Source organism: Condylostylus longicornis, unplaced genomic scaffold (assembly GCF_029603195.1).
Source record: "Condylostylus longicornis isolate FDR11 unplaced genomic scaffold, ASM2960319v2 ptg000081l, whole genome shotgun sequence".
Lineage (NCBI taxonomy): Eukaryota > Metazoa > Arthropoda > Insecta > Diptera > Dolichopodidae > Condylostylus > Condylostylus longicornis.
In genome coordinates, this window is record NW_026578049.1 from 2,295,976 (window position 1) to 2,309,493 (window position 13,518).

At 26.0% G+C, this 13,518-nt stretch overlaps 1 protein-coding gene across 3 annotated transcripts; it reads left to right on the forward strand.

Annotated features, from left to right (window-relative positions):
• Positions 1–3,271: 3,271 nt before the first annotated feature.
• Positions 3,272–11,868, forward strand: LOC129613178 (mediator of RNA polymerase II transcription subunit 26). 3 transcript variants are annotated; one of them, XM_055527141.1, is made up of 8 exons: positions 3,272–3,407; positions 5,218–5,264; positions 5,699–5,831; positions 5,892–7,380; positions 7,438–8,037; positions 8,097–8,480; positions 8,545–8,637; positions 8,965–11,868. In XM_055527141.1, exons 3-8 carry the CDS (start codon positions 5,766–5,768, stop codon positions 11,643–11,645), a joined length of 5,313 nt encoding a protein of 1,770 aa, XP_055383116.1. In that variant the 5' UTR covers positions 3,272–3,407; positions 5,218–5,264; positions 5,699–5,765; the 3' UTR covers positions 11,646–11,868. The 3 variants fall into 3 exon arrangements, with proteins under 3 accessions (XP_055383116.1, XP_055383118.1, XP_055383117.1); XM_055527143.1 differs by having other exon boundaries at positions 8,968–11,868; XM_055527142.1 differs by lacking the exon at positions 5,218–5,264 and having other exon boundaries at positions 3,291–3,407.
• The last annotated feature ends 1,650 nt before the right edge of the window (positions 11,869–13,518 follow it).

Consider the following 13,518-nt stretch of genomic DNA (forward strand, 5'->3'; position numbering starts at 1 on the left):
TTAAGAAAATTTTTATAATTCCACCAAACTTTTATTTAAAAAAACGTGCTAAAATATTTTTATACTTTATGATTTAAAACTTTGTTCTATAGAAGAAAACTAGTATTTTTATTTTTAAAGAATGAAATTCTATAAAAGCCAAACACACTCGAAATTTTTATTTTAAACACAAAATTTTTAATTTAAATCTGGTTACTGTAAAACATTAAACTAACTTTCTATTTCATAAATAGAAATAAAAAATAAACACGTACCAGATCCAAAACTATATTATTTGACACAATGTAAATTGAATGCAAAAAATTAATATGCCGCCGTCTTGAAAATAAACGATTTATTTTAATGGTCTTCATTTCTGGCACAATTCAACAATTTAAAAGAGTAAGCAAATTAAATTACTTAAATTACAGAACTAAAATGATCCAAATCTGTTGATATACCAAAATTATTTGGGTATATCTAAATTAAGTTTGGTAGATCTAAAATTATTTGGTATATATAAAAATAAGTTATTATTTTAACATTATTATTTCGATCTTTCTCAGATTTGGCCTTGCAAAATATATATAATTATATGTATGTATGCTTGAATGTATGTCCTTATGTTTTCAATTAACTGTATTAAATATTATTACATATATGTATGCGACGTACATATATATAATAATATTTAGTATATTTGAATATAACGAGCTTTATTCTGAGAATCGAGTAACTTTTTAAATTTTTAAGATAAACAACACTGTCTCTTAACGGGGCCTTATTCCAAATACTGGATCACTAAATGAAGGTGATAAATATCGTAAAACGTTCGATAATTATTGTAAAAATAGAATCATTTCATAGAAATGATTCGTCTCTATAATAAGGTTTTTGAAACTTTTACGATAAATACCACTATCATTTAGTGATTCGATACTTCAAATTGATTCAGTTCTCAAAATAAGACCCAATATTGTACAAAAACGAACTTCAAATAAAAAATCGCGGACGAATGTAATAAAAATGCTTACCTACATAAAAACATGCATATGTGTATTTAAAATTAACAACCAGCATTTGATCAGAATAGATATAATTTGATAGTGTTTAATATTTTAAATCCATAAGTACATAATATGTATTTATATGTACATACATATATATCAATAAATACATGTATAAAAAAGGAAATCAACTAATTGAGTTGTGAATTGTATTAATAATAAAATTGAAGATTTCCTTTCGCACTGACACCATTTTTTTTTTTTTTTTGTTATATAAAAATATCTTTAATGTAATAATTGAAACTAATTAAAATAAAAATGAAAGTAAAAAAATAGAAAACAATGCAAAAATTTAAAATATAAACTTTTAACCAAATTATTCTTCTTTCATTTACAGGTATTATAAAATATCATTATAAATAAAATTTTATTCACACAAAATTTTCTATATAAATTTCTTACTCTTATACAAGCGTAAAAATCCTTAATCAAAATATCGAACTTGAACAAAATACACAACAAAAAAAAAACAGTTACCTACATATTTTGAACTATTTTGATTTTTCAGTTTGTAAGCAATCAAAAAACAAATTTATTATATAAAATAGAGGAATTATCCGATATTCTGTTTTGTTTTTGGGTATTAGCACTAAATTATAATTTTATGTTCAGAAAATTTTCAGGTACCTCCCCATATAAAAATTTTTAAATTTCTTTTCCATACACAGAAGCAAAAATTTTAAAGAGTAATATTATTCCTGACATCCAAAGTACAGTATTAATGTAGTACTACATTGTATCTGTGATCCATTTTGTAGAATAAAAAATAACACATGATTAGATCTAAGTTATAAAGAGTAGATTTCAACTATGCAATAAGAAAGCAAACTGCGTAGCATAGTATTTTGAAAAATCGAGGCTACTTTTCTAGTACAGGTCAAAACAGTGTCGCTAGAGCTATTCAATTAAAAAAATTTCACTGGCCAGGCCAAACAAATTTGTTTAGCGCTTTCATGTCAGATTTAACGTTCTAATAGCTAACCAATATGTTTTTGAAATATTTGGTAAGAAAATTCATTCATTTGACACATTTATTTGTTTTCAACTGACGACATTATGATTTTGTGAACCAAAATGTTCAAATCTAAAATAACATCTGCTATCAATTCCATTTGTTGTTACGCTATTTCCCCTGCAGATAGCGCTTAACAAACTTTTTAATAAATCAAGTCAATAGGAGTAGCCCCCTCATGTGACCGTAAACATACACTACGCGTATATGAACATTATTTTCCATATAACAATTCAAAGCCATCTAGCGTAGCAAATGTGCAGAACTAGAGAATCGTTTTAGAAATACCTAATCGCCTTAATAAGGAATTTCAAACGAGTGAAATAAACAAAAATAATCGAAAATAAAACAAGGAGCAAATATGCTTTCATTGTATTGAAATATGTAAATCAAAAATATTTCTAACTAAATAAAATTAATATTACTTAATGTAAGTATTAATTTGGTTATAACTGTCGTAGAATTGAATAGAATATTTAATTTCCAACAGTTTAGATTTTCCGTCTTAAAACCTGTCCTTTTTTTTTACAAGTTCTTCCAGTTTGTTTACATTTTTAAATTGTCTGAGTTTGACCCGATTGAGAGTGAGTTAAGGTAAGAAAACATAATTTAAAATTTTCTTAATTTTTATTTTTTCTGAAATAGAATTTTCTACTGTTTACTAATACTGCAACTGTCAAAAATATATTCCGTTTGTATCATATTATTGTTTTGCAGCGTTGTATTTATGAAAATGCTTTTTTAAATAATTGTTTATTTACAAAAAAATATTTTTAAATCTTTGTTTTGAAAAATATCTACTTGAAATATAAAAAAGAACACTAAAATAAAAAAAGGTGTTACAAAAATATCAAAAAAACTATTAAAATTAATATACAATTTTTAAAATATATTTGATTATAACTTTGATTATTTTAGTATTGGATATTAATTTTGATAGCAAAATATGGTAGTAAATCTAAGGAAAATAGAATGATTTCTATTATTGAATGATGTTTACGACTTGCAAAACACTCGGGAGTAAATCTTATATTTTGTCGAATATGAAAGCAGTAAATAACTAAATTTAACTTTTTGGATCGCCGCCAGATAGCATTCTCACTACAACATTGTTTGATTGATTGTGAAAATAGATAAGCACCTGAATTGACGTTTTACTACAAAACGACATTTAGAATGTCATTCGAATCAGATTATGATAGTGGAAAAGTTTTGATAATGTAAATGGGTAGATGCAAGACAGGCAGACGGCGAATATTGACATTTGGCAACACATCCGCCATTACGAGACAAAGTCTTTTACACGCGTTTAAAGTTTTGAAATTAAAAACTTCATTAAAATAGAAACGGTACGATATAATTTAATAACATTGAAGAACTAAAATTATTAAAGATTATTCACATGTTAAAAATACTCAAAACAAAAAAATGTTTGAATTCGAAATTGCAAAAAAAAATCTATACAAAATTTTAGTGTTGGGATCAAATGCTTTTTTTTTTATCTTTAATGAAGGAAGAAAAAAATTGCTGAATTATTACGACGTTCTCAACATTCAACAGTCACTATTTTTTTTTTTTTTTTTACTTTAGTGCGAATAGCATTTTTGTTAGTATAAAATATTTATTTAATTATTATTATAAATTTTTTTCATTATAAAAATTTTGAAACAAGTGAAAATTTAATAATGGAAAATGATAATGCCAAATATTCAATGTTTAGTAGATGAAATAATACCTGTATGGGGAGTGGAGTATTTAAAATGTTGCAAAAAAATGTTCATGCATTTTGTTATTAGGGGAAAGTAGATTTGTAAAATTTATAAAGTATATAAGTATATATATTTTAGAAGTTTAATTTTCAATTACGTATATAATCCATCGAAGTAATAATATTTGAAATTCTTGAAATTTTGATCTATATTACCCAAATTTGTATTATACGTACATATATACGTATTTCATTGAGCATAGATCATGTGTTGTAAGGAAATGAGTAAATATCGATACTTTTGAATTTCCAAGGATGTTTTAAAAAATTTCAGATCGCATTACATTTTATTTGTAAGTTATAAATTCTATCTTCAAAAATATTATTATTAAGGAAAAAAAATTCTTTAAATTAGAATTTAATACTTACCTAAAATTAATTTCTGGAAAAAAATTTTTTTGTGAAGTTCAAATTCATATATTGTATATGTAGATGGTTATTGAATTATACAATATATATGTACATAATTTTAGATTCAACATTATGAAATTAAAAATGATATTTACAGCATGTAATAATTTTTTACCTATTCTCTTTTGTTTTTAGGTTACTGCCCCTTTGCCAAATATGCAAAAGTACATAAATAACTAGAAGAAAACTAAATATTTTTATTTAAATTAAAAACCACAGTATTTATGGAAGTTCTTAATGTTATCTAGTTATAAGAAGCAGGATTCGAAAATATTTTTCAAATTATTATGAATGTAGATTCGTCTTTATAAGAATTTTTTTTTTTTGTGTAGCAAATTCTTTAAAAACTTAATCTAGTTTTGGTTTAAAAATTTAGTGCTCTATTTTTACCTAATATTATATTATTACACCTCTGGATTTGTTATTCATAAATAGTTAGATAGCTTACCATATTATAAGAAAGAATTTAGAATTCAGGGGTTCTCTAGAATCTTCCTTTCTACAAAGAATTTATATTACTTAATAAAATTAGTGAAATGATTCAAAATATTCATTTCAACCATTAATAATGAAAAATATTGTAAAATACATACATAAATCAAAAAATTATTTTGATTAATTTCCTTTTTTCCGTTTATCAAACTGCCTTCTTAGATGTTTTTAGAATATTTAAAAATCTCAATAATTAAATAAAACTATATTTCAAAAAAAAGTAAGGTCCCACCACATTATTTTTGTTTTGAGAGCAATATTTTTAAAGTCAATTTTATTGAAAAAAAAAAATCAAACTGTTGAAAAAAATAAGTTTTAAAAAAATTTTAAAACTTACTGAATAAAATTTTCCTTAAAATTATGTGTATGTATGTCAAATATCTAAATAACACTGGTTTGATTTTTTATTAACCATAGATTAAGATATTTTTGTATCTTTGAAGAAAAAACTTGATTGTCAATTCTAATTTATTTTTTTGCTTTTTCAGATTGTAATCTTATAATGTTAAATTTTGAGGATAAATTTGTGTAAAAAGTAAATAATTTTTTAATTTTTAAATTTATGGTTTTTTTTTTTGATTAATTTTACTTTAAAAAATACAAATTACATAATGAAATTTTTAAACATAATGACCCATTACTATTATAATATTGTTTCAATTAAAACTCAATTATCAGTTGATACATAGTATCAATAGTAGAATCAAAATATCCGAAAATATGATTATTTCATGAAAAAAACCCTTACAAGAGATGGTGTATCTCTTTCATTAAAATCGATTTTTGTTCCTATGGGAAAATTAAATTAAAAATTTCACAAAAGATAAATTTGAAATTCAACAAAAAAACTTAATACAAATTTTTTTTTTAATCTTTGAAATTATGAGGTTTTCTCCAGATCGTCATTAATGTTCAAAAATATAACTTATGTATCTAGAAACGTATAAACATTTTAATTTTTATTTTAAGTAAATTATACAGAAATATAGAAGAAGAAAGGAAAACTTACATTCTCTTTTGTCATCTTCGACTTTAAATGAACAACTCTCTGATAACTGAGTTGACAAATCGTTTAATTAGCGCTTTAGACAGTAATTATGATGTAAGTAATATTAGTAGAAAACATTAGATCGGACTTCTAATAATTAGCTCAATTTTATAGGTTGTTGATATGGACGCTGTACTGCTTGTCATCTCAATGTTGGAAGGAGCAAAAATTACAAAGGAACAATTGGAAACCACCAGACTGGCTATGTACATAAATACCTTAAGGCGTAGAACAAAGTCAGAACATATTGCACGTCGATCTAAAAACTTGCTAAAAAAATGGCGTGAGATGTTTATTCCAACTCTTCCTACACCACAACAGCAGCAGCAACAACAACATCATCATCAGCAACTACAGCAACAACAGTATCAACATTACCAAAAACAACAGCAGCATCAACAAGTACGGCAATTACATCAGCAACAGCATTTACCGCAGCCAACAAAGTTACAAACGCAAAACAGGCTAAAATCAAAACTTAATAACTTGCCCCCACCTTCCCAACAAAATATCGGATCACCACCAACAATTATTTTAGACGATTGCGCTGAATCGAACGATTATGTTGTATTGAATTCTGATGTTATAGTTCCTTTACCACAAATTGAATCAAGAAGGCAACCAGATGTTATTACGAAAAAAACAAAAAGTGAGGATAATAGTAGTCGTGGAGGGTTTAGTGGAATGGATGTTGTGGGTAGTACTGGAGGAGCGATTCCTGCAGAAAATAGTAGTAATTCAATTGATTTTAAGTTATCAACCAAAAATGCCTTAAGTGCCAATAGCAATAACTTAGCAAGAAAGGCCGATCCGCACGAAAATTATGGCGATAATAATAGTGGTGGTCATAGACCAGGAGGAGAAAGTTTTGGAAATGCCATTATTAACAATATCAGTGGGATACGTAATAGAGCAAATTTCATATCAGACGGCTCTAATTCGACTAAGTTATCAACTGCGAAAAGAAGTGAGGTGATATGTAATAAAAAACAAATAGTTCAAAACGAAAATAGCTCAACTATGGGAGTAGTTAACACATTTAATAATAAACAAGTTAGTTTCGCTAATGTGTTGGACACTGTATCTGAAAACTTAAATCTCAAAATGTCAGCTCTACCAGCTCAGCAGTCAAAATCAACAGTAAATTTTACCGATCATAGCTCTAATCAGAATTTAGAGTCAAATCAAAAACAGTCATTACCAATTTTTAATGGGCAGATGAATCAACAGCCTATTACAATTGATTTGAATGATTCAAATGATGATTCAAATTCAAATCTAATGGACACTTTCGATTCTGACAATACTATTAGGTCAGAGGGGGGCGTGTCAAATGCAAACAATCCAATGACAAAGATAATACAACACAGAAAAAATCGAAAACACAAAAAAGACAAAAAACGTTACAAAGAAAAACACAGGGAAATCAAGCAACAAATAAACCAACCAACAATTAATTTAATAAATGACATGAATGATGATTGTATATTTCCTAACAACACAGGTCTTTCTCCTAGCTGCAGTGAAATAAGTTCAAAAACAATCAACGCTTTTGATGTCGAAGAGGGAGAGTCTCGATGTAATGTAGCCAATAATGTTTTAGGTAGTATGTTTGGATATAATGAAAGTATTTTAAATTAGTAATAAAAATTAATTTAAGGTTTGCCAATACCTAATGAAGGTTTATCGTTGTCAAACAGTTCTTTGAGCACATTTCCCAGCTCTAATGCTAATACAACACGGCAAACTTCAGAGTCAACAATCGGCAACAATTTAACTGTTAAAAAGACTGATTTAACATTTGCTGGAAAATTTAAGAAGAGTTCAACTACTTCAACTTTAACTAATATTTTCGAGGCAAATACTGAGCTACCTTCAACAAATAATCAGGCTCAACAATTGCAACAACCTCAACCAAAACCGCCGCAACAACATCAGCAGCAACAACTTCAACAAAAACAGAATCAAATGTTAAATAAAAAATTAAGTAAAATATCAAGCAATGATATGTATGTCGACGGATCAGGAGCAAATGAACCGAAAATAGCAGCGGCAATGAATTCATCCTCCAATATAATGATTGTAGAAAGCCGCAGCTGTTCGCCATTCGAACCAAATATATTATCAAATAAAATTACTTCAAGTGATGTAATTGGTACTAATTCTAACGATAGTTGCAATTCTTCCATGTCTAACAGTCAAGTTTCATCTATGCAAAATGACATGTTGGTTGATGTTGAAAACAATCCAGATAGTCAAGGTAATAAATTTTGGAATCTAATTAAAAAAATCATACTTTTATTTATTTTTCGCATATAGGTAAAGCACTGTCAAGCGAAAACACTAAAACACCCAAAAAGAGAGGCCGCAAAAAGGGATCTAAGGGAGTTGATGCTGTCTTAGCAGCACAAATTTCTAACACTAACTTTATGAATTCGCAACTTTTCGAGAGTTCATCAAAACTTCTTTCAGTCGTTTCTCTCACTGCTGGGAACAAAAAAGTCAAAACAACAAAAGAATTACTAGCAGATATACAAAATCGCAAAATTGGTTCTTCCGCGACTTCTTCTCCAACACTCCTTAATCAATCACAATCAGCGGATAGAAGTTTACCACCTTCTCGTCCAGTATCCCGACCTCCTTCTAGACCTTTATCCAGAGCAGCTTCAAGACCAACTTCAAGAGCTCCATCTGTGTGTTCAGGTAGTTTCTCGTGGTGAAAAAGTAAATAAACCGGTTTATTTAAATATATCTATTTCTTCATTAGATCGTTCTCATTCCCCAAGTACATCTGATGCATGTACTTTAATAACTACTGCAACTTCTACACCAGATCAGTTTGGAAATGTTTTACAAGTCGGTGAGTATTTTAAAATAAATAATAAAACTTTTGATCATAAAATGATTAGTACGTATTTTTTCAAGTTTTATTAAGAACAATGATAAAGAGCAACGCTTGATTTATAAAGCTTGGAAGTGTCATTATTTTTCTTTGCTAATTTGGGTTATGTATTACCCAATTTTCAGTTCTAACTATATTCATTAATTACTCAAATTATACATTTGATTTAGTTACATTCCATTAGTTTTATGTTTTTTTTACTTTAACATTTTTTAATCGCTTATAGCTTTTATTATTTTCAAATAATGAACATATGAAATTAATATAATAAATTTATTGTTTTAGCAGATTACTCATCGGACTCCAATTTAACTTTGCCTGGGAATTCGAATTTAACGAGCCAATCAGTGAAACAAAGTTCTACCAATGCAGAAAACACGTCGATGAATGTACACCAAAATAGTGATATTGCGGACTGTCATAAAACAGTTATAGAAGATGAAATAAGATCATTAAAGGCACAATTGGAACCTTTACAATATGATGACATTCAAAAACGATTTCAGGAACTAATTGAAACAGAAATTCCATGCACTTGTACTCTCCGCGAAGTTGACATGCAACCAACTAATATTGAAAAATCAGACTCAGCAGAGAACTTAAGTACTGTTGGCGTATTGGAAATTTCCGTTAGGGATTCTGAAAGAGAAAATGATTCTTCTAATTCGCACTCTAAAAATACTGTCCATCACAATAAGAACGTGTTTAGCAAAATGCAAAAAGAAAACAAAACCCAATCAGTAACAAAAATTGAAAATCAACCCAAACCCAAAAAATCAATTTTTGACCTGGATTACGAGGAACATAACGATCCATTAAATTCAATTATGTTTCAAGCAGCTGATGTTTCAGCAATCAATTCTGTACCAATAAATAACGAGCCTGATAATAGGGTAGAACTGATGAGCAGTGACTCAAATGATTCGAATTCAAAAGATTCACAAACAAATAAAAAAAAATTAGGTGAATTACAAGTAGAAAAGAAAATTTTTGATGAGTTAAGTCAAGTACCAATGCAACAAGATACAATTCATAATTCTGATTTCTTATTTGGAATGAAAGCGGAGCATGATCAAGCAGAATTTTTTTTTCCAACTACACAATTTAAAATAATTGAAGATCCGAATTGTTTAGCCAAACAATATTATGAAATACAAACACAACAAATGACAAAGTTTCGTATAAATGCCTTACATAATTGTTACATATCTGATGTAAATGGTGATTGCAGTACAGAAGATGATAACGAAGATGTTTGCAATCATGCAGATGATGATGATATCTCGGAAATTGAAGAGTTGCAATCTTTTAATCCTGCAGAAATTGTGTATGATAGTGTAAAATTATTATTTCCAGATTATGTAGACATTGAAAATTATAATAATGAGAAAAAAGTTTCAAATGATGAAGATTTTATTTATGAAAATGTTGTTCCACTTTATAGTGATTTAGTTCATGATATTATTCCAAAAAGTTTATGTAATATTATGTATGATGAAAATATTTTAAGAAAATTTAAAAAAAAGAATAAAATTAAATTGAGAAACGAAACAAATAATCAAAATAATGAAACATTATCTTTAAATGATAAAAGTAAAAATCTAATTAAATCCAATGGTGGAATATGTAAAAGATGTAATATAAGAAAATCTAGTTTATTAGGTAATTATCAACGTGGTAAGCAGTATACAAAAAATGGAATAAAAAATAATGAAAATATGAACAAAATGTTACAAAATACAATTGCTGAAGAATTGAATATTAACAATATAGAAATGAATTCTGGTAATGAAGAAGATGAATACAATCACACATTAATTGAAAATGATAATAATGATTCAAATGGGAATAAGATCAATGATAATCTTCATTTAGAGCAAAATAAAGCTACAACAAAATCTGTTTGTAATAATACAAATGAAAACCTATTATATAGTCACTGTGATTTAAGTACTTTAAAAACTACTGTAACTAATACATCTATAGATGATGATGGAGCAGAAATCAATTTCAATTTAAGTAATAATAATTTAAGTAAAATTTCAAACACGGATATTAGTATTGATAATATCGATGAAGATGATTCTAGTAATATTAATTCTGCAAATAATTTAAAATCTGAATTTAATTTACAAAAAAAAGATAATATATGTACCAAAAACAATGATTTTAAAAATATAACTTTAAAGTCAAATAATGAATCAAATGACATAAATGAAAATAATGTTCAAGATCATAACTCGAATTCATCCGAAATCAAAACAACAATATCTTCAACTAATAACGAAAATGAAAGTTTTCAAAAATCTTATAATTTAATTTGTAATTTAAATGTTGATAATAGGTTAAATTCCATACAATGTATAAAAGATTTTTCTACTCCTACTATTGATGAAATGCAAGAAGTAACTATTTCTACTAGTGCAACTACTACAACTTCTGCAGCTGCTACTATTAGTAATAATGATCATAACAATATTAATATAAACATTTTGAATAACAATGATGATAGTAATAATTATGAAAATATCAACTTTAATAATAATAGTAACTATGATAGCGTTAACCTTAATAACAGTAATTATGTTAATAATGAAAATAATAATATATTTGATAACAGTAATGTTAATAATAACAATGAAGATAATAATGACAGTCATAATATTAGTAATGATAGTAATATTATTCTTAGAAACAATAACATCTATACGAATACTGATAATATAAACAGTTATAATATAAATATTAATATTGATAATAATAGTAATAACAGAAATGATAACAGCAATGGCAGCATTAATGAGAATAATAGTTGTCATAACGATGATAATATTGATGTTGATAGTGAAAGTAATATTAACAGCAATAATAATGATAATAGTAGCAACAACAATGATTATGATAATAATGATAACAATAATAATAATAACATTGTTTTTAATTACGATGATGTGCACAAGAAATGATGTGTACAGTGACAACGGTAGCAGTTCGCATGATAGTAGTGCTGTGGCGACTTTAATATTTTTATTAATTTTAATATTTTAAATAAATTTGTAATTTTTGAATTAGTTATTAAATCAGAGTAATCGAAAGAAGTTTTCATTTTTGTATATTTAAATTTTAATTATTATTATTATTATTATTCTTAGATTGTCAAAATAAAACAACAAAAAAAGTTTTTAAAAATATAACAAATTAGTAATATTTTAAAAAAATATATATTGTGGGCGTGTACTATTATATAGTGGATGAACCCATTAAAAAAAGAACTTATCAGGAGCTAAATTTTGTTTAACACTTTTGAACACTTTTGAATTGTTTTAACACTTTTGAATTGAATTATTGCAATTTCAAAATAAGGGAAATGGATAATTTAAATTTTTGTCAAATTATAAGATAAAAAGTTTTGAAAATGCCAATATTTACATTCAAAATATTGTACATGTATCTTGTACCAATTTAAATTTATCAAAAGTACTTAAAGAGTTCAAGTTTAAACTTTAAGAACTTAAAAAAACTGAGTTCATTTGAATTTCATTTATTTGAAGATGTACTATCTTAAATATGTAATAATGTCCCGTAAAGCCTTGCAAAGTTATACTTATTTAACTAAAATAATGTTTTTGCAGCCAACAACTCCAACCTCGATATGACAAAAATAATTATTAAAACAATAAATCATCCATATTTTTTTTTTCAAAATGTGTTAATAGGAAAAGAATATCAAATTCTTAATTAAAATTATTAAAAGCATATAATTATAGTTAGCTTAAAACAAGAAACCACCTTGTACATCTCAAATTTTCAACCACTTTTTTAATCATTTTAAAATCCAATTTGTTATTTTCTTAATTCGGATAACTCAAATATGTGAATGCTTCTAATTTTTCTAATAAAAACACTGATTTTCAATAGGATTTCCAAAGTTTTTGGCACTCGTATGTGATATCCTTCAATACATAAAAAACTTCAAAATATAGACGAAATAGAAGAAATGGTGCCCGAATATTATAATTTTTTAGAAGAAACATATGTATGCACTGACACGATATGGAAAAAATTCTTACCAGGCCAACAAAAAGGTATTTAGTTTGATTTATATTACTTACTTTTAAACTACTTTTTTAAACGCTTAACTTCCTTAATTTAGTGTTTATCTCCATTTAAAACCTATATGTAGTATAATTATCTGTCTGCTTTTCATGGCCCATAATTTTCAATACTAAAATATAGGAAGATTAGTACGTTGTGAGTATTTTTTTACACTATAAATTTGTCAAATCATAATGAAAAAACTATTTCTTCGGAAGTAGTTCTAGGGAAAATGCATACGTGACGTAATGCAATAGATATTTATATAACGTCACTTACGTAACTAACCGAATCGGGGATTATCCACTATGAAAAATATTTATGTATATATTTTACTATTCTGAGACTAATTAAAAAAAAAAATTTAAAATACACAATATTTCACGTTTAGCAAGATAATAGCAAGATATTTTTAAAGATTTAATTAAAATGAAATTAATTCCAATTTAATAAAATATTTTCTTCTAGTAAGACCTTTTATTGCTTGTATTATTTAAATTAAAAAAAATTACAAAAACTTGAACTATAAATTTTTTAATCAAGAATTATAAATTTTTTTACTTTGTAACTTAATATTAACAAAAATATTCCAATATTAGTATTAAAAATCAAGCAATTTTTATAAAAAATAACAATCCTGAATTTGAGTAAAATGTTTCCTTAAATCTAACACAAAATCGCTTAAATTAATCAGTATTATAATAACAATTAAATACCTTCAAAATTTCAATAACATAAATAAAT